At 39.9% G+C, this 23,023-nt stretch overlaps 1 protein-coding gene across 4 annotated transcripts in view; it reads left to right on the plus strand.

Annotated features, from left to right (window-relative positions):
• The window catches only part of LOC125260383 (inactive dipeptidyl peptidase 10), an 84,615-nt gene that overhangs the window by 37,259 nt on the left and 24,333 nt on the right, over positions 1-23,023 (plus strand). For 2 of the 4 annotated variants that reach the window (XM_048178709.1, XM_048178710.1), the window contains exons 6-10: positions 10,715-10,767; positions 11,345-11,426; positions 17,813-17,933; positions 18,212-18,366; positions 18,532-18,629. In XM_048178709.1, coding sequence (XP_048034666.1) covers positions 10,715-10,767; positions 11,345-11,426; positions 17,813-17,933; positions 18,212-18,366; positions 18,532-18,629 — 509 coding nt within the window. The remainder of the gene's footprint in view (positions 1-10,714; positions 10,768-11,344; positions 11,427-17,812; positions 17,934-18,211; positions 18,367-18,531; positions 18,630-23,023) is intronic. The other 2 variants (XM_048178712.1, XM_048178711.1) reach the window with 1 other exon arrangement.

Here is a 23,023-nt window from a genome sequence, read left to right on the forward strand (position 1 = left end):
ATCAATCTCATGTTAATTAGAATAACTCACTCTAGGGCTTTTATTATTTTTTCCACGGCAGAGGAAACAGAATCTGCATCAGAAGTGGCATTTAGATGCATGTATAAAATTGAATATGAATGTGCAAAACAAGCATGAAAAACACTGTTTAACAACTTTACAATAAAGATATATAAAGCTTTTGTGGATTTTACAAATTATCTTTATACAATATATACAATATTCTGAAAAAGTGACATTTCCCTTTTTGCAAAGTTCAGATGTTGATAAAATATATAACTTTAACTAAAGATAAATTTTTGATTTGCAGCTGTCATGCTTAAACACTGGTTCTGCAGATTTTTGACATTTCAAATTTGCATTGTTTTTGTAACCATCACATTAGTTTATGGTATACGCTACTTTCATGTTTTTTTTAAAAAAAAAATTTAATCAGCTTACAACAGATTCCTTATTTGATAACACTATTCAAAAGAGCATTCACTACAAATAACATTTTAAACAAGGCACCAACAGCTTGGGCCCCTAAACAGTGACTGTTTCACTGAGTCTAATGTGATGGTTACAAAAACAATGCAATTTTGAAATGTCAAAAATCTGCAGAACCAGTGTTTAAGCATGACAGCTGCAAATCAAAAATGTATCTTTAGTTAAAGTTATATATTTTATCAACATTTGAACTTTGCAAAAAGGGAAATGTCACTTTTTCAGAATATTGTATATTAAAGATAATTTGTAAAATCCACAAAAGCTTTATAGATCTTTATTGTAAAGTTGTTAAACAGTGTTTTTCATGCTTGTTTTGCACATTCATATTCAATTTTATACATGCATCTAAATGCCACTTCTGATGCAGATTCTGTTTCCTCTGCCGTGGAAAAAATAACGGTAAAAGCCCTACAGTGAGTTATTCTAATTAACATGAGACTGATAGCCAAGGTTAGGGGAAAAGTACCTTTTTAAAAAGGTAAAAAAAAAAAAAAAAATGCCATGACAATCAATTTCAAGGGATCGTTAAACCTGTGATAATTGATGATAATAATGATAATGATAATTCTGTCATCATTGACTTACACTCTAGTTTGTTCCAAACCTATATGAGTTTAGTTCAACAGAAGAAAGAAAAAGGATGATATTTTGAAGAATGTCAGTAACCAGTTGATGGTAGCCAGTGACTTCCATATTTTTTTTTTTTTTCCTACTATGAAAGTCACTCTCTACAGTCAGCTGTTTGTTTACTGACATTCAAAATATATTTTTAGTTCAACAGAAGAAAGAAACTCATACAGGTTCGGAACAACTAGAAGGTAAGTCAATGATGACAGAATTTTTATTTTTGATTGACCTATCCCTTTAAGGGGGCATATACAAATCTGATGATTAACAGTTTACATCTTAACAGTAACAGTTTACAGAACACTGATGGGAATATTGCTTCAGAATAAATTACATTTACAACACAAAAATGATCAATTTTACTAGATGTAGTTAGTTATTGCACCATCACAGTATTTGAAAAGAAACGTGAGGAGAGTTAATGCTGCGTGAGGAAAGTGAGTCGCCGGCTGCAGAAAGTGACTCGCCGGCTGCGGAAAGTGACTCGCCGGCTGCGGAAAGTGAGTCGTCGGCTGCGGAAAGTGAGTCGCCGGCTGCGTGAGGAAAGTGAGTCGCCGGCTGCGTGAGGAAAGTGATTCGTCCGCTGCGTGAGGAAAGTGAGTCGCCGGCTGAGGAGAGTCAGTGGTCAGCTGTGTGAGGAAAGTGAGTCGTTCGTTGCGTGAGGAAAGTGAGTCGCCGGCTGAGGAGAGTCAGTGGTCAGCTGCGTGAGGAAAGTGAGTCGTTCGCTGCGTGAGGAAAGTGAGTCGCCGGCTGAGGAGAGTCAGTGGTGAGTGGTGAGTCGCTGCGTGAGGAGAGTGTGTATGCAGATGCACCGCCGGCCTATCAGTGGTAAACTCAGTGGCTGCTGGCAATTGTATAGTGAATTCCCGCGACAAGTCGGTAGCCATATTTTTGGACCTTCCGGCCCGCCATAACAGACAAGCAGAGGAAGAGATGGAAACAGAGGAGAGGAGCTGTTTGGCACTGAATTGTAATGAGCATCACACTGGGGCAAGCCTTTGTGATTACAGCAGGTTTTAGTAACAGGCTGAAAATAAACAACTTGTAGGCTATTTGTCTGAGCAACCACAGCAATCTGTAGTTCTTATCCCCCTGCCGAACCTCCACTTCAGAAAATAATCATCTCTGCAGTAGTGTTCTCTCTCCTCAAAAGAGAACAACCAAGCAGGGTGTAGACATGAGCAATAGAGAAAAAAAAAAAAAACAGGGTAAAGAGGAAAAAACAGGCAATGAGTGAAAACACTGACAGTACAATCCATACTCGCGCTCTACTGAATTGCACTTCTCTCACGTCTCTTGTGAATATTACCCCTTTTTGAGTTTTGTCTCATATTTACAGCTCATATGATATAGGCTAGTTAAGCTATATCACACAAGCAGCGAGTGCAATATCACACGAGTGCAGCTTTTCTGTGCAGAATAGCATGAGTGCAAATGTGATACTGATGGTGCGTTCAAGTCTTCCTGGGAAGTTCGTACGAGGTGGGAAGTCGTGTGTACAACAGTAGGTGCCTTCAAGTCACTTTCGTCGGAGTAAGATGGCGGTGTGCCTTCTCTAAATTAATTACACAAAATAACAACACTTCTGCTTCTAGAAAATGTAGAGCAAAGAATGTGCATTAACTGTATGTTGCTTTTTTATGTTTTTAATTAATTTATGAAGCCATTTTAAAATGTATTGTTACATATTACATTTTTATATTGTGATGCTATCGTATTTTTGCTGGGAATCAGCTTACTTCGTTGTAAATAGAAAAGCCTGACAATGTCACTGCTAAATACCTGTAGCCTAAGTATTGTGGTATTTCGCTATGTTTCTGACTGACACGCCCCCAACTCGTACATCGGAGCTTAAAGAAAATTACGAGCTTCCCACTGGTATTTACGACATTGTGGTGGCGTTCATGTCGGTTCTGCTCGTAAATACGATCTTTCCGACATGACTTGAACGCACCATGATTTTATACAACAGTTCAATAAATTAGAAGTTAATATTGTGTTATATTAGACACAATATTATCTCTTTTGCTCAATTTTGCCAACGAAAATATAAAGACAAAGCAGAGCTTCGTCTCCGAGCAACACACAACGGCATTTGAATCCACGTTTTGATTCAATGGACCATTCATAAAGAGAACCATTTACTTCACTTTTTTTTTTTTTATTGACATATAAAGACAAAAATTACAGTTCAAAACCATTTACTTCACTCCTGAATAGAGTGCCTCAGGGATGACGCGTTTTTGTAGGTCAACCCGGAAGTTAGCGGCGCACGGGTTCCCTCGGTTGAAAGCCTATGCATTTTTCCCATAGACTTTTGGAAAATCGCAGAAAATAATCTCTTTGTTTAACAAAGGGTTATGACACTCACACGTTTTGTCTATCAAGATAATCTTTACAAGTTAAAACAACATAAATACATTTTGAAGCCTAAATAAAGTGGTCAGATATAAAAAGCTAACAGCAGGCTATAAACGGACTACAGCACACCATGGTCGCGGATCAACGTCGTCACCATCAAGCTTCCTCAAACTGTATTTAAAAAACAACGTTATTTAAAAACATGCTCGCTGATTATGATGTGTGCTGTGTATGAATACTTATCCACTTTTTCATGAGAAATGCTGTCCAAATGTCCTGTTTATCATGATGACGTCTAAAGTCCCCGCCAAAGGAAGTAGTCCCTTTTAGCAATTTGTTAGCAACCGCTGTTTTTAAGACACAGTAAAGTTTTTAAAAAATCACAAGCGGGTTATAACTGGTGTGATTTATGTCATAGATTAAAACGTGAAAATATTTAGAGGCTTTGTTAACCACAGACCTTATTTCAGGCGATTTAGCAAAAACCCATTCAAAAAACCCATAGACTTTACGCTGTTGGAACCGGAAGCCCAAAAATGCTAACTCGCTTCTGGATTTTGCCTACAAAAATGTGTCATCCCTGAGGTACTCTATGAATCAGCCGTTTGAATGAATTGAATGAATGAATGACACAACTTAATAATTAAGACATTTACTGCCACCTACTGGCAGTTTTTAGTTAGTATAATTTAATTAAAAAATAACTTCCATAGAAAAAAACCAAACAAAAAAAAAAACAATAAAGGTATAGTTCACCCAAAAATGAAAATTCAGTCATCATTTACTCACCCGTCATGGTCCAAAAGAGTATGTGTAAAAAATTTGTTGAAACAAACAAATTTTTTTTTTTCGCTAAGGCTACTTTTTGTAATGTCTATTTGATGCTTTACACAAAAATGACTTTAAAGTATCTTTTCGGAGTAATTTCTCAGCCAAATTTGATTCGAAATTAGATTTATTAATCGACATATCATGTAATTAGATTAAAAATTAATCATTTGACAGCCCTATATATATATAATTAAAATCGTACCTTATATTTTTCAATATAATTATTTAGAATGTATATAATCGATAAATCCAGTGTTTCCAGTGTCCAGCGCTTCTTTGTACGTTCAGTACGTTTACAAAAATAAAACTAGAATTATCATGAGAAAATTGTCACAATGCAAAAAATCTTTTTACATTTCGTTCATATTGGACACATTCCTATCTCACAGGAAAAATGAAGCCAATCTGTGTGGTCATATCTGCAGGGAAACATGGGATTTCTCTTTTAGTTCTCCACCTCCTCTAGTCACAATTGCAATGTCTCTTCCTTGATCTCTCGCCCCCCCCTTCCCACTATCTCTAGAGATTATGTGCTGACTGAGGCAGTTTACAGCTCAAGCAGCTGAACTGAGAACAGCTACTCAGAAGTCACAGAGGGAGGGGTGGGGGTCGGGGGGGGTACAGTGACTGAAGAAGACGAGAATAAAGACGATGTGATCTGCAGTCGCCCTTAGATCACGCTGTCCAATCGAAATCAATCATAGAGACGGAATAAATGGGATGTGTGAGTGTGTGCCGAGAGATTGGAAACTGGGAGATGGGGAAAGAGAGAGAGAGGGGAAAATATTAAAGGGGACACCAGAATAGTAAGGTGAAATTGCAAGGGAAGGAAGAAAATGGAAAAAGGGAAAAAGCAAAAGGGAACGAGTGTTACAAAGAAAAAGAGGGTGCAAGCAAAATGTATAATGAGAGAGTGAAATGGAAACTGCGAAAGACAGCATGAGGGATAGCCTGAGCCAATTCAAAAGACACTGAGTTAAAGAGAATGCTGAGGGCGGTGAAGGGATGTCAAATTTAAAGGGGTAATTCAGCCAAAAACAAGATATCTGCCATTTACTCACCCTCATTTCATTCCAAATCCAAACCTCTGATTTTTTTCTTCTTAAGAACACAAAAGAAGGCTTTTGAACTTTTCAAAGGACACAAAAGCAGTTCATATGTCTTATACGCTTTATTCAAAGTCACCTGAAGTCATACAATAATTTGTGTGTGCTGTGGAACAGACCAAAATCATCATCATTCACTAAACAAATTGATACATGAGCACTTTCATAAGAGTTCATTGGAGGAATAGCAATATCTGATTCATAAACAGTTTGTTCTTTTGAGTCAGATCTTTTCAATGATTTGGTTGATCTGGTTCACAAAACTGGTCTGGACTGCATTTTAAGCCCAAGTAGATCATAAAAACTATTCGCTCCAATAGTCTCTACGATCTGCTTGCAGCCCTGACTGATTCATGCATAAATCAGACTTATTCGATTTTTAAGTTGCACTGCACTCAATGTACTCACTGATTCAGTGATCCAGTCACAGTGGTTAAAAGGATAGTTCACCCAAAAATGAAAATTCTGTCATCATTTACTCCACCTCAAGTTGTTCCAAACCGGCATGAATTTCTTTGTTCTGCTTCCAAATATTCTTCTTATTCAGGTTTGGAACAACTTGAGAGGGAGTAAATGATGACAAAATTTTCATTTTTAGGTGAACAATCCCTTTAACAGCTCACTGGAGGGAAACATTATCAGTAAATAACATCATAAATTTTGGTAATAAAGCTATCTTTGGACTTCAAAACACTTTGCACAAATTGTATATGACCGCTTTGCTTCTTTTTAACGCCCAGTGATTATATTAAAAGTTGGATCCTACTTTATCTGCGTATATACAGTATACTCACCTAAAGAAATACATAACAAATCTCGGCTGCACTTGTTTATATGTGATTGTGGACTATCCCTTTTAAGGCACAGCACTGAAGGAAGTCAGAGTTAGAGGAAATAAAGCTAAAATGTCTACAGGGATTCATAAATGAAGAGATACGTATTATGAGAACCAGGGCAACCTCAGATTTAAAGCCCAGAGGAAGACGTGTTGTGATGAACATGAATCGAAAGGTTTTACAGTCGGATCCAACACTACAGAGAGAAAAGAACAGAACGAATGGAAAAAAGGCAGGCGGGAAGGCAAACTAGGACAGATCTTGCACTTTTGGCACCGAGAATTGTGTGGGCATCAGTGCCGCACTCAGTATTACTGAGCAAATTTGTGCAATTACTATGCCAATGTCACAACCATACAAATTCCCACATTAGCAATATTTCTTCCACTGTTTGCCATATGGATATTAATTTTGTGACTCCTTGCAAAAAGAGGATTTATGACTCTCAGCAGGAATCCACAATCTATTTTCCTATAATCAACACACACACAGTCTTGCACTCAGAGAAAATGTGCTCAAACTTAAAGATAGACACATTGAGATTGTAACTCTCATATGCACACAAAAATTTGTGTCTGTCGTTTTAATATTGAGATACTGTTCAAGTAGGTTTGGGGTTGGTAAAACATTTTAATGTTTTAGAAAGAAGTCTCTTCTGCTCATCAAATTTGCATTTATTTGATCAAAAATGCATTAAAACAGCAATATTGGGAAATATTAACTTTTTTATGTTAAATTTAAGCTAATTTTTCAGCATCATTAGTTGTCTGCAGTGTCACATGGCCCTTCAGAATCATTCTAATATGCTCATTTGCTGATCAAGAAACATTTCTTATTATTATCAATGTTGAAAACTGCTTAATATTTTTGTGGAAATAGTGATACCTTTTTATTGAGGATTATTTGGTGAATACAAGTTCAAAAGAACAGCATTTATTTGAAATATATGTATATTTTGTAATATTTTAAATGTCTCAACTGTCATATTTGATAAATGTAATGTGTCCTTGCTGAATAAACATCTTAATTTCATTCAAAATAAATATCTTACTGACCTCAAACATTCATTCTTTAATGAAATAATTGTTTAACATCACTTCTAGACAGTGCCAGACAGTGCGACAGTCGGCTGTTCTGTTTTTAGTATGCAGTGCAGGGCATGACTTTCAATCCTATTAGGCTTTTGGGAAACGAGTGCAGTTCGAAGCTTGTCGCCACACTGCGTTCTGTACTGATGCTGCAGCAATCGATGCGTCTAATTTTACACGAATCATTACAGACTTAACTGATCAATATATCTTCTTATAGCCAAATGCATTGCAATATACTGTCCTGCTGTATTGAGAAAATGCACAATTGTCCTTAGAGGCCCAAAGGACACTGCTATTGATTTAGGTAATCTTTGACATGCTAATCCAGTGGAGTGGGTTTCAAGTTGATATGTGAATGTGTTATGCAACTGGATCCTTTTTTTTGGAGGGGTATTGACCCCAATGATCACGATGATAGAGATGGGGCGTGTGCCTCTATCATTCTGTCATATGACCCAATACATGTGATGTACCGTTCTCATAAGAGTCGAACCAATTTGGAGGCCTGTATCCCTTCCGGCTACTTATTGTTTTCTGAAGAATTGCTTCTTTTGTTCATGATGCTCCTCAACTGAATCAACTGAATGAAGCTTGAAATTGAAATGAATTGAAATGATTCATTAACCAGAACCCATAGTTGTGCTGTCATGCAGTGAGAGAATGAAAGAGATTATGAGCTGTAAGAACTGAGCGTGTGCACAAGCGTGTGCTATATACAGAATTGAATACTAGCATACTGCATACTACTCAGTATACACAGACTATTTTTTAACAAAGAGTGTATTATACTATCTATGTTTCAATAGTTTGAGGTCAGTAAGATTTTTTTTTTTGTAAGAAATGAATACTTTTATCTAAGCAATAAAGTATGAGAGGCTGTGCTGTATTATGAATACAGTCAACCCCTTTAGGCCCTACCTTTATTGTAAATAAAACATACACTCTAAAACCTGCTGGGTTAAATATGGACAAAACCAGGGATTGGGTTGTTTTCACCCAGCCATTTTTTCAACCAATTTTGGATTTATTTTTTTAGCCAGCAATATAGTAATATAGTAAAAGGCATGTTCTTGCTCACCCCCAAATAGGGGCAAATTTGTGGGGTATTTTAAGATGAAACTTGATCAGACCAGAGACTTATATTACATCATGTGAAAGAGTGCATAATAGGTGCCTTTTAACCCAACCTGCTGGGTTTGTCCATATTTTACCCAGCTTGGGTTGTTTTTAACCCAGCATTTTTTAGAGTGTAGCTATTGACCAATCAGCATCTAGGACGAGAACTATCCATTTTATAATCCACAAGGACGACCAGTGTTGGGGGTAATGCATTACAAGTAATGCGAGTAAGTAATCAGATTACTTTTTTCAAGTAACTAGTAAAGTAACGAATTACTTTTAAATATACAACAAAATGTTACTTTTTTAAATAAGTAGCTTATGTTACTTTGTTTTCCCATTTATTGAATGACAGCTCTCCTGTTGCCATGTTGAGAGAAATCAAGATACACTTTTCAGTGTTGTGTGCGCTGTATAAACATGATGGTTACTCTAGTTCTAGACTAAATGTGAGCATTTTCTCATCTCACTTGCACCAAAACAGATTCAGTATTCCTCAAAATGAGTAAAAACAGTGAAATGCAAACCAGAATATTACGCAAACCTGCAATAAATATGCTACATTTCACAAGTATACTCTATGTATTTATGTATCTAGAATGGCAGCACAGCTGAAAGGTGTACAGATGTGAATTTGCGTAATTTCCTTCAGCCTAAGGCCAAGTCATTTCACTTTTGGCGTGAAAAGGCCTTTACATTTGCCAAGCATAGAACTTTTGTTATTGTTGTTGTTATTTAAAAACAAATAAGCAAAAGTAATGTAACACATTACTTTCTATGAAAAGTAACTAAGTAACACAATTAGTTACTTTTTAGGGGGTAAAGGCCCATTCACACCAAGAACGATAACTATATTTGCGTCCACACCAACGAGCGATAACGTTTGTTTAATTCGAAGCTCGCACGCTAAGGTTCCAGAGTGTGTACAACATTTTTTTTGCTGTTCTTATTGCATTTACACAGCTTTAACCAGCAGTTGTCCTCAGCATGCAACGTTTTGAGTGAATAGTTAGTGTAATCGATCTAATCTTACAGTAGCTGACGAAGTCAATATAGTGGAATAAAAACAACGCCTAGTCTTTTTCACTGCAACTTCAAATGAAGCAAGATAATGTTGTCGAAACTAGCACTGGATACCTGAGGTAATTTTATGTTACACTGTTTGCTAGCCTGGCATAATGATCTCATCGTTAATACTTCTCACCATTTATTCCGAGGGTGTGACCGATTGTTTGTCATATATTCCATTTAAAGTATCCTTGAAAAGGGGGTTTGACTTGTCAAACAGTGGTGGATTTTTCTTTACCTCGGCAATTTAACATCTCCGCAATGTTGTCTGCCATTTTAAATGTGCAAGCTCTTAAATTAGAATGGATTCTGATTGGCTGTCAGAATTTTATCATTCCACAGCTGGGAAAAAATCGTTCTGAAAGTGATCCCAATGATATCGTTTCTGTATATCGTTGTCGTTATAGTTGTGGTGTGGACTCTGCTATTCTTTTATATTTAGAATGATTTTTAGATCTAGATCTTTATCATTATCTTTATAGTTATCGTTCTTGGTGTGAACGGGCCTTAACGCAATAATGCATTACTTTTAAAAGTAACTTTCCCCAACACTGAATGTGACAGTGAAGACATTTATAATGTTACAAAAGATTTAAATTGCAAATAAATGGTGTTCTTTTGAACTTCCTATTCATCAAAGAATCTTGAAAAAATATATCACATTCCACAAAAATACTGTTTTTAACATTGATAATTGATAAGTTTCTAGAGCAGCAAATCAGCATATTAGAATCATTTCTGAAGGATCATGTGACACTGAAATCGGGAGTAATGATGCTGAAAATTTAGCTTTGCCATCACAGGAATAAATGCCTTTTTACATGTAAATTCAACAGTTTTTTGTTAATATTTTACAATATTACTGTTTTTACTGTTTAAGAGATTTAAAATGCATTACAATCTTACCGCACCAAAACATTTTTTTAATAACATTGTGACTAATATTACTAGTTGAGTTTTGTTGAGTGCATTGCATATAGTATTCTTTATTTTTTCACATTTTGGCAGCAAAAGGCAGTATAATCCTAAAATGTCATGCATACCGAAAATTTGAATACAGTCACACAGTACACATATTAAACTCTGCAGAAATAGTAAGAGTAGTGTGGTAGTATGCTATTCCGTAGATAGCCTATGTGTGTGTGTGTACAATTTAGGGATCCACCATGTCCTCTGCCCTTTCCAGGTATTCTCACAGTCCTTCACAGCATCCTTTGCAATCTACACAGTGGCCAGCGGGTAGGTAGAGACAGAGGTCCCTCACTGCATGGCCTATACTGGGCATGTGCGCAACCAAAAACCAGTCCACAGGTCCCTCTGCGTTTGTGCTTTTACACAAAGTTATCCATTAGGCATTGATTATATAAAAGTACAGAAAAGGTACTATTTGTTCTGAAGTTGACAGGTCTCTGCTGGATGAAATGTTTTTTCACTAACCTTCAATTTACTGAATGCCCTGACGGGGATTTGTTATGTTCTGTTTGTTGATAAAAAGCCTGAGATTCTTGCTTGTGGTTGTGAAACAGCAGTGAAACTTAAAAGAATGTCTTGAAGCCCATTTGCTTGTTTTGGCAGAATTCACCGATCATTTAGCTTTAGCTGTGGTTTCATTGCATGACCAGACCCCTGCCTCTCTGTATACTTCACTTTCATTTCCTATTAACTCTGCATCTGCATCGTGCTGTTTTTACGAGCCCTTTCAAGCACTATAAAAATGACTCAGAACCTAACGAATTTGAACTATGTAGTGCTTCAAATGTCTGTGATGTAATAGTTCAATCTTCGGTGTGTGTGTGTTTTTGTCTGCATATCTTAGGGAGATTATGGACCTCACTCCATCAGAGGAGGATACGTCTGTACTTCAGTATGCAGCATGGGGACCTCAAGGGAACCAGTTGGTAAGGATCCTTGTTCTCTTGTACTATAGCGAGCTTCCTTAAAGGATTAGTTCACCCAAAAAATGAAAGTTATGTCATTTATTACTCACCCTCATGTCGTTCTACACCCGTAAGACCTTCGTTCATCTTCGGAACACAAATTAAGATATTTTTGATGAAATCCAATGGCTCAGTGAGGCCTGCATTGCCAGCAAGATAATTAACACTTTCAGATGCCCAGAAAGTTCATGTGACTAGAGTGGTTCAACGTTAATATTATAAAGCGACGAGAATACTTTTTGTGCGCCAAAAAATCTAAATAACGACTTTTCAACAATATATAGTGATGGGCGATTTCAAAACACTGCTTATCAAAACACCGATTATTTTACGATTAACATTTCAAATATTTCTATGCTACATTGTCATATGACTTCACTATGTTTGTCACATGATCTCATAACATTAAAGGTGCGTTCACGCCACCTCGTAATTCCTGTAGTTATGAGATTCTAGCTTGTAAAAAGTGTTCATGTCCTCGTAGAGCTTGTAATTACAGCTTGTAAGCTGGGAGTTTTCTGAAAGCTCCCAGATGTACCACGTGGCCGCTATACCACCTGACCGCTGTAGATTATTTAGGCGTTGATAGTGGTGCCATAGAAACGCATAATTCCCAGTCAAAGGACGTGAACAGAATATAATGTCACGTTTTATCTCAAGATTCCGGTAAATACGAGGTGGCGTGAACGCAGCACAAACCATGTTGTAATTACCATAATTACAAGATTTCAACTTGTAATAAGTGTTCACTGTTACGGTATGGTGGTGTAGAGATGAGGCAGATACGGATTTCCACAATAACATAGAACTTTAATCAAACAAAGGCAAGGAGAAACCAAACATACGCTTAACACAAACAGTATTACAACAGAGAACGGACAAGGAGTGCAGGGAGTGAGTGCAATATATAGGAGTGCTGACAATAGAGTCCAGGTGCAGGTGATCCGTGATGATGAGGAACTGACAAGGGAAGTGAGTGCAGGTGAGGAGAACAGGAGGATCTTGGGATATGGAGTCCAGGGAAACAAGGGATCCGTAACAGTACCTCCCCCTCCCGGTAGGCGCGTCCTCGCGCCGTAGATGTAACAACCGGGAGGGGGGCGGGCGCCCTGGAGACCTCAAACCGGAGCAAGGGGAGGAGTAGACTGGAGTGGAGGTCTCCAGGGCAGGCTCAAAAGCCATGGCGGGTCAGGAGCCGAAGGCAGCCATGGCGGGTCAGGGGCTGAAGGCAGCCATGGCGGGTCAGGGGCTGAAGGCAGCCATGGCGGGTCAGGTGCAGCGGGCAGCCATGGCGGGTCAGGTGCAGCGGGCAGACATGCAGCGGGCATACATGGCGGGTTAGGTGCAGCGGGCAGCCATGGCGGGTCAGGTGCAGCGGGCAGCCATGGCGGGTCAGGTGCAGCGGGCAGCCATGGCGGGTCAGGTGCAGCGGGCCGCCATGGCGGGTCAGGGACCGAAGGCTTCATGCCGTCAAGCCCAGTCGGCGCTGAAGGACCGACGGGAGATGGCGGAACCCAAGGCTCTGCCGACCGAAGCGCAGCCGGGGCTCCAGAAGGCCGCAGTTGAACACAGACGACAGACGACAGAGTGAACACCAGGGGGAGTGAGGAAGCCAACTGGAAACGAGGGACGGAGGGACGGAGCGGAGACGGAGGAGTGCAGTCCAGAGGGGAGGGCAGGCTGACGAGGGACCAAGGTGTGAACGGGGCAGGATGGAGACTTGTGAGGCTGGAGGACTGATGGGCAACGGTGGAGACGAGGGAGGTTGGAGCCAGGGTGTAGGTAATCGCCCAGAGGTCCGAGGTGGAGATCTGGGCGAGGGGGCTTGAGGTGGAGGTGACGTGTAGAGACAAATGGAAGGAGGCGGGAGAGGGAGGCAGGGAGGGAAGACAGTCTTTGGGTTGGAGGATACAAACACACAGTTCATAGTAGGAGCGGCTGGCTCGGCGGCGGCTGGAGCTGAGGGCTCGGCGGCGGCTGGAGCTGAGGGCTCGGAGGCGGAGACTGGCGCTGCTTGCTCGGCGGCGGAGACTGGCGCTGCTTGCTCGGCGGCGGAGACTGGCGCTGCTTGCTCGGCGGCGGAGACTGGCGCTGCTTGCTCGGCGGCGGAGACTGGCGCTGCTTGCTCGGCGGCGGAGACTGGCGCTGCTTGCTCGGCGGCGGAGACTGGCGCTGCTTGCTCGGCGGCGGAGACTGGCGCTGCTTGCTCGGCGGCGGAGACTGGCGCTGCTTGCCCGGCGGCGGAGACTGGCGCGGCTTGCTCGGCGGCGGCTGGAGCGGCTTGCTCGGCGGAGACTGGAGCGGCTTGCTCGGCGGAGACTGGAGCGGCTTGCTCGGCGGAGACTGGAGCGGCTTGCTCGGCGGAGACTGGAGCGGCCTGCTCGGCGGAGACTGGAGAGCTTGGCTCGGCGGAGACTGGAGAACTTGGCTCGGCGGAGACTGGAGAACTTGGCTCGGCGGAGACTGGAGAACTTGGCTCGGCGGAGACTGGAGAACTTGGCTCGGCGGAGACTGGAGAACTTGGCTCGGCGGAGACTGGAGAACTTGGCTCGGCGGAGACTGGAGAACTTGGCTCGGCGGAGACTGGAGAACTTGGCTCGGCGGAGACTGGAGAACTTGGCTCTGTCCAAAAGTCTATAAGCCAGGCCACCTCACTTGGTGGCTCGCACAGGGGTGGAGCTGCAGGCTCGGAAAGGGCTGGAGCGGGCTCGTTCATCCCCTCAAATACAATTAAAATCCCCACAGGCACTGGAGCTGGCTCTGTGGGGACTGGAGCGGGCTCTGGAGAGACTGGAGCGGGCTCTGGAGAGACTGGAGCGGGCTCTGGAGAGACTGGAGCGGGCTCTGGAGAGACTGGAGCGGGCTCTGGAGAGACTGGAGCGGGCTCTGGAGACACTGGAACGGGCTCTGGAGAGACTGGAGCCGCTTTCTTCCTCCTCCTCCGCTTACTGGGCCCAGTAGAGGAATGTGGGTCCAGCATGGGGCAGGCAGGGAGTTCGCTGGAGGGGTATGCGGAGGAAGACGGAGGTTGACTGACTGGCCCGGCCAGCCGTGTTTCTGGATGGACTGGAGACAGACACCCATCCTGAACCCAATCAACGATAAATTTGGAATCATTTAACCACAAAATGGAATTTATGGTTTCGCTTAAGGAGAAACGATAATCGGGTTCACTAAAACGGATGGTGTCATCATCTAGTCCATCCAGAAACAGGGAGATCAAAACTGCTTCAGGCCAGTCAGACACATAAGCGAGCTCAACGAACTCCTCCACATACCTCTCCAGCGAACGACCAACCTGCAGGAGCCCGATGAGGCGATCGCCGGCCGACAGATGGATGAGAGGCATAGGAGGAGCACGAGCCAGGAAGCCAGGGAAAGTCTCCATCTTTTTTTTTTTTTTTTTTGTGGAAAATCCGGTCGTTTTTGGGTCCGTTCTTCTGTTACGGTATGGTGGTGTAGAGATGAGGCAGATACGGATTTCCACAATAACATAGAACTTTAATCAAACAAAGGCAAGGAGAAACCAAACATACGCTTAACACAAACAGTATTACAACAGAGAACGGACAAGGAGTGCAGGGAGTGAGTGCAATATATAGGAGTGCTGACAATAGAGTCCAGGTGCAGGTGATCCGTGATGATGAGGAACTGACAAGGGAAGTGAGTGCAGGTGAGGAGAACAGGAGGATCTTGGGATATGGAGTCCAGGGAAACAAGGGATCCGTAACATTCACGTTCTCGTAGAGCTCGTAATTACAGCTTGTAAGATGGGAATTTTCTGAGAGCTCCTACTTGTACAATGTGGCCGCTGTACCACCTGACTGCTGCAGATTAATTTAGGTGTTGATAGTTTTGCCATAGAAATGCATAATTCCCAGTCCAAAGACATGAACAGCGTCAAGAAAAAAGTCACTAGTTGTAACACAGTTCGTAAATATGGGAAGAAGGAGGCGGAACCGGCGAACATTCAACAAAACTTTAATTCAAAATAAATAAACACAAAATGAAAGTAATGCCGGTAGACCCTCGTGGACGTCTGCCGGCCACACAAACATAATGAAACATAAAATAGTATCCAGGCCTGGTCCTCTCTCGTCCTTCACTGTCGTCGCTCCTCCTTTTATGCCTCCGGAGCTCCTCCGTGAGAGACTCAAGGCCGGTGCGCCTCGCAGGTGATGCTCATTATCACTCCGTTCCCTCACGGCTCTCGCCCGCCCTGCTCGTCACACTAGTTATTAATCAGATATTAATTATCATATTAATTAATGGTATTGCAATTAAAATTATATGCTTTCTTTTTAATTGTTTTATATTTAGACATTTTTTAAGATTTAGACATATTATGGCACTTTTCCACTGCGTGGGAGTACTCGGCACGGCTCGGCTCGCTTTACTTTCGGTTTGGTTTTCCACCACAGCCAGGGCTTGACATTAACACCGCCAAATGCGGGTAGATTTCAGCTGTGGCGGGTAACAGCCACCCCCACTAGCCACTTTGGCGGGTTGAATATAATTTCAGTTTACAGCCAAATGATCGTCGAAGATCGTCATAGCACAAAATTACAATCCAATCACACAATTCGTTATTTACGTGCAGCTAGTGAAGGAAGGATAGGCGGAATTGCGCTGAATGACACACAACAGAAGCTCTCTGTCGCGCGCGCGATCAGTTCTCCCCGCGCCTGAATAGTCAAATACATGTGCACACAGATGTCTAAATGTCTATCGTGTGGAGTATCTCGCGTGAATACAGTCGGTTATGGCTTAAGTGGACGTAAACAGGTGGGTAATAACTGAATATGCGTCAGTTACGTCCATGAATTCAGCAGCCCAATTAAATAGGCCTACCTGTCTGTCATTAATGTTAATCAAACAACAAAAGATGTTAAATAAATGTAGGCTATATGTTAAATATATGTAGGCTATAAGTGTATCTGAAAAAAATATTATTTTTAATTTACTATTGTTTTTGTAATTAGCTTCTTTGTTCTTTTATATAGCCTAACACAAATAACTTAAAATTTCTCATATTAGCCCATGCTCATATTGTCCACCTCTTGCCCACCTGTACATACCAGCTGATATACAATGTAGTCTTGATTTGGGTGGTCAATCTGCATTTAAAAACTTTTAAAGGGTTTTAAATCTTCTAAATCAAGTAAAATGACTCGAAATAAAGTAATTTAAGCATAACAAAGTCAACTTTAATCATATAAAATGTAATTTACCAACATCAAAATTGTGGCCAGTGAAAATGCTGAGTGGCTAGTAACTTTGGAAAACCACTAGCCACAGTGGCTGGTGAGCAAAAAAGTTAATGTCAAGCCCTGACCACAGCTAGTATCACTTCAAAGTGGGTGGGATTATATAGACTGATTATTATAGTTGCGCCGCTTCTACTGATGTGGATCCAACTCCTCATCTACCAACGAGTCTGCACCTCTTCTACTGACCACGGTACAGCCATTACTTTTTTCAAGTTGCGTGCATTTAAAGCAAGTCGTTTCACGGACAAATGATACTGCGGTGGCTGTTGCTTACTGTTTAAATCTAGCTGGTTTGGTGTCTTGTGTTTCAAACCCAATGACACTGATAGTAACGATTCTCTCTGACCAATCAGTGATCTGCAGTGTTTACACGTCACATTCGGAGCTTTACGAATCGAATCAGCGATTCAGATCTCCAATCAAATGGCTAAATTGCTGAAATCAAAAGACTTTGGCTCTCCGAATCACTGATTCGATTCGTAAAGCTCCGAAGCAGTGTTTTGAAATCGGCCCATCACTATATTGTTGAAAAGTCATTATTTAGTTTTTTTTCTGAACAAAAAGTATTTTTGTCGCTTTATAATATTACGGTAGAACCACTGAACTTACGTGAACTGTTTTAAATATGTTTTTAGTACCTTTATGGATCTTGAGATTTTCAATGGCATTGCTGTCTATAGAGGCCTCACTGAGCCATGGGATTTAATCTAAATATCTTAATTTGTGTTCTGATGAACGAAGGTTTTACGGGTGTAGAACGACATGAGGGTGAGTAATTAATGAAATTATTTAAAATTTTGGCTGAACTAACCCTTTAAGTGAGCTCTGTACCAAGCCGTCCCATACAGTGGAAAAGCGCCAAAAGTGAGCCGTATCGAACCGTACTTAACCGTACCATGCAGTGGAAAAGCACCAATAGTGTCACATTTTAGTATTGGCCATAACATTAAAATAATTACTGAGTTATAATATACCAGCTGTTAATGTGCACTCTACCCTCTTCATTTTTGAATATCCTTGTAATCATCTTGGATTATGCCTTCATCAAAGGTGGTTGTGTCTCTTGGTTGACTCCAGGTCTTTATCTTTGAGAATGACATCTACTACAAGCCAGATGTGTCTAGCAAGGCGATGCGTCTGACAGCCACTGGCAGAAACGGAATGGTGGTTAATGGGCTGTCTGATTGGACCTATGAGGGTCAGTGATCTTGGATGTCATCCCCTTCAATACTCTCTCTCAGTCTATCACTATAATGAGTCGCCTTAATTCTATGTGTGCTTTGAGACAATTTTGACAATCCCTTGAAGACATTGCAGTATTCATGAAGAGATTATTATCTCATTTGGCATTAAGAATACACAATGAGATGGGTAAATGAGATTTATGATCATCAGCGTAGGTCTATGATGATATGCGTATGGGTTAATTAGCCTCATCAAAATTTCATTTATGTCTCTTACCTTATTAAACACTAGAGGAGATATTGCTGAAATATCCTGCGTTCTGGTGGGCCAAAGATGGTGCACGCCTGGCGTATCTGTCCATTAACAACTCAGCCACTCCTTTTATGGAGATACATCACTTCCTGGGTGGGGTCTACCCTTCTAACGTCCTCTACCCATATCCAAAGGTAACATGCAGCATACTAATTTCTTTTACATGAAAAAATAACTTAAAAATGAATCAGATATCACAATAAACGTTTATATTGAATAATAAATGCAAACAAAAGTGCTATTTGCGACTGCAAGAGCATTTATTCCTTGATTTGATGATAAGTTCTTGCTCTGTACAGGCAGGTTCCAGAATCCCATCAGCCAGTCTGTTTGTGGTGAATTTATATGGTCCAGCACACACATTAGAGATGATTCCTCCAGACTCTCAGAACAGCAGGTGAAGTTTATCTTTCATTAACATGTGTCCGTAATAACAAACTTGCAACATACGCAGTGCACAGACTGTGGATTCAAAGCTGTTAATTTTTAATATACTTTTAAAAAGATGGCAAAATGTGTCTTAACTGTTTGTTTATTAAACTAAATATTTTATGCATAATGTTAAAAACATTACAAGCGAGTTGTATCTTTTTCCACTGTTGCACAGTGTTGCTTCTAGGCAACAAACACATTTAAGAAGTTCGTGATATGCAAGTAATTTGTATGACTCCAAAATGAAGTTTACTCTCTAACGAGTGTGAATGTTTTTAATGGGTGTACATTATGATAAATTGATCTCCACACTGTGCATACCGCCAGAATAAGACTTGAAAATTGATGTAATGCTTCAAAAATGAAGTTTTTAGTAATTTATTCAAAGTAATTCCTTCATTATTAACACTTTTATTGCCATTTTAAATATATTACGCATTTGCAAACAAAAGAAAATGGGTTTGTTTTCATGTGAAAACATTGTGCAATGGATTATTAAGAGTGCTTTGAAGGTTTTATTATATTTGCAGTGATAAATTGTTGTTGTTAGCACATTTTTTTCATGTTGTCCCCAACCCCCGTATTCCTTTTGGCAAAAAGTACAGCCTGCATCGTCCCAGGTTTGTCGCTGTAAGCTTTCCGCATTTAGATTGTGAAATTATTGGCCATTCCTCAGCGCAAATATGCTCCTGTTCTGCCAGATTAGATGGAGAATGCCGGTGGACAGCAATTTCAGGTCTTGCTGCTGATTTTCAATTGGATTCAAGCCTTGGCTCGGGCTGTGCCGCTCCAGAATACCAACCTTCTGTATTTAGGCCATTCTTCATCGTTTTTGCTGTGTGCTTCGAGTCTTTGTCCTGCTGGAAAATGAATTTTCACTCTAAAAGTATAGCTTTCAGGCTGATTTTTGCTCTTGATGGCAGTCAGCTTTCTAGTTCCTCCTGGTGAAAATCATCCCCAGAGTGTGATTTAATTAAAGCTTTATTTTACAAGGTTAGTCCCTTGAGATAACAGTCTCATTTTGCTAAAGAGACCTAGCAGCAATAAACATCACAATATGTTAACAAACATAAAACAAGGTTCTAATATTGCTTGTAATGTTCCTCATTTGCAAGTTACTCTGGATAAAAGCATCTGCTAGATGATGATAAAATGTAAATATAAAAAGAAAATGTGTTAAAAAAGGGGTTTATCCAACTAAACTGGGGAAATTCAGCTAAACATTAAAGGGTTAGTTCACCCAAAAATGAAAATTCTGTCATTAATTACTCACCCTCGTGTTGTTTCATACCCGTAAGACATTCGTTCATCTTCGGAACACAAATTAAGATATTTTTGATAAAATCCGATGGCTCAGTGAGGCCTGCATTGACAGCAAGTTAATTAACACTTTCAGATGCCCAGAAAGCTACTAAAACATATTTAAAACAGTTCATGTGGTTCAACCTTAATATTATAAAGTGACAAGAATAATTTTGTGCGCCAAAAAAAATTAAATAATGACTTTTCAACAATATCTAGTGATGGGCGATTTCAAAACACTGCTTCATGAAGCTTCGAAGCTTTACTAATGTTTTGTTTCGAATCAGTGGTTCAGAGCACCAAAGTCACGTGATTTCAGTAAACGAGGCTTCATTACTCATAAGTGTTTTGAAATTTCAGTAGTTCACGTGACTTTGCCTGTTTGATACGCGATCTGAACCACTGATTAGAAACAAAAGATTCGTAAAGTTTCAAAGCTTCATGAAGCAGTGTTTTGAAATTGCCCATCGCTAGATATTGTTGAATAAAGTTGGATTTTTGGCACACATATTCTTGTCGCTTTATAATATTAAAGGGATAGTTCACCCAAAAATGAAAATTTGATGTTTATCTGCTTACCTCCAGCACATCCAAGATGTAGGTGACTTTGTTTCTTCAGTAGAAGACAAATGATGATTTTTAACTGCAACCGTTGACGTCTGTCAGTCAAATAATGCGAGTGGATGGGAACTTCAACTGTAAGAGTAAATAAAACTTGCATAGACAAATCCAAATTAAACCCTGCGGCTCGTGACGACACAACTGATTGTTTCGTGTCTTAGGACATCAATGTGTCGTCACGAGTCGCAGGGTTTAATTTGGATTTGTCTATGCAAGTTTTATTTACTCTTACAGTATTTATTTATTTATCCTTTAAGGTTGAACCACATGAACTGTTTTAAATATGTCTTTAGTAGCTTTCTGGGCATCTGAAAGTGTTAATTAACTTGCTGTCAATGGAGCCATCAGATTTTATCAAAAATATCTTAATTTGTGTTCTGAAGATGAATGAATGTCTTATGGGTATAGAACGACATGAGGGTGAGTAATTAATGACAGAATTTTCATTTTTGGGTGAACTAGGCCTTTAAAATACTGACACAAACCGACATTTCTGATGAAAAAGTCTTGGAATTGGGTAAAAAAAAAAAGCTTTATATAGTTTTTTTTTTTTAATATAACGAATATATAGTCTTCTTGACTCAAAATCGATTGCAATTGTCTGTTTCAGTAGAATTTGATTTTACATGTTGCTAAGCTAATAACCTTACGCTAAGTTTATTACGCTAGTAACCTTAAAGGCATAATTTACCCAAAAATTACAACTCTGTTATCATGTATTCACTAATGTAATATTCACATACTATCCCTTTAAAAAAACATACTGTATATCACACATAAAATAATCACATTTTAGTTACACTAAACTTTTTTATACTTTAAAATACTGTATAGTACCAAAGTCCCTTTAAGACAAGTCATTTCACTCGGCGGCCATCTTTGAAACGCCTCTCGGGCATCCTGGGCATCCATGCAGCTCCTAACTCTTTGAATGGGGAAACATCAAATTCTCCAAAGATGTTTGCCAAGCTTTCGATTAAATTTCATATTTGAAATCACCAATGAATTCTGACAACAACTGTCTCATTTTTTTTTTCCCAAACGCTCGAATCATGACAAAAAAACTGTATTTTTTAGGCTGGATCAAGCTAAAGCGCATGCGCAGTCCTAAATGCGCGTCTCTTTTGCCCGTTTCGGAGGCGTGAGTCTGACTGTTTCTATAGAAACCAGTGCTTCTAACGGCCGCTGCATGACGCATGACTTTACAGTCGGCGATTGGCTCTTATTTTGAAGCGGGACTTATTCCGCCATATTGTGTACACTTTTCCCATTCAAAACAATACGAGTGACACGTCTTGGTTATTCTTTGTCTTTGATATCAAGCTAAAGCAGTGGTCTCATGCCGGCCCGCGGGCATTTACGGCCCGCCCGCACTGATCTCAAAAATAAAACATAATCCGGCCCCTAAATTATTATTATTATTATTATTACTAGTTGCTACCTGCTGATATGCAAAGAAAAAGTCGCCGTTCTTGCATTCACATATCGCGCCTAAGCGGCCGCGCCGCATTCTCCTTCTTTTCAATGCTCTTTCGCTCCAGTGGCGTCTGCGTTGCTCTGCAACCACGAGCCGCGTTCTCACCGCGTCGCTTGCCTAAATTCAGTAAAAGACTGACTTTAAGTCAACAGCTCGATTTAAACCACCGAAACGCGTCCAAATGTGTCTCACTGTGTAAATGTTAAAAATGAATAATGTATGTAACAATGAGAGATTTTTATTTTTTGCAAAATAAAGTTGATATATATATATTCTAGTTTTTTGTTCATTTCGACCCCTCCACGCCACAAGTGTTGCTGGTTTTGTTCCTAAATTACTAATTTTTTTATTCCTGCTTGTTGGATGTGAGAAGTGCACCAGACTATTGCAATTAATAGTATTATATTAGTAGTATTATATTAGTATATTAGTAGTATTATAAGTAGTATTATATTAGTAGTATTATAAGTAGTATTATGTTAGTAATAGTATTATATTACACTCTGTAACAATGAGAGAGACACTGCTGTTTACATTTAGTATGGTAAATAAAATATTTATAGTATAGGTATAAAATTTTAGTAGGCTAATGAAATTTGAAGTAAATGAGAAATAATGCAAAGGAAAGTAAATTTTCTGAAATTTTGCGCTTTCTTGCGCTTGAATGTTAATATGGCCCTCCTATGAGGTGTCAATCACAGAAACGGCCCCCCGCCAATTTGAGTTTGAGACCCCTGCCCTAAAGGGACATAGTGAAGGAAAAAAATATGAGATGGAAGTTTTTTGTGAGTGAATGGATGCCCAAATGCATTGACATATTTTTTTCCCCCATTACCATTCTGTAGTAATGCTATTAAATATTTTGTCTTTTATAATTAATACATGATCTTATCATTTTAGCAATGCATTGAAAGTTACCTATGGGAGAGGACAAATTAATCCTATTTAAACTTTCATTT

The sequence above is a fragment of the Megalobrama amblycephala genome, linkage group LG24 (assembly GCF_018812025.1).
Source record: "Megalobrama amblycephala isolate DHTTF-2021 linkage group LG24, ASM1881202v1, whole genome shotgun sequence".
Lineage (NCBI taxonomy): Eukaryota > Metazoa > Chordata > Actinopteri > Cypriniformes > Xenocyprididae > Megalobrama > Megalobrama amblycephala.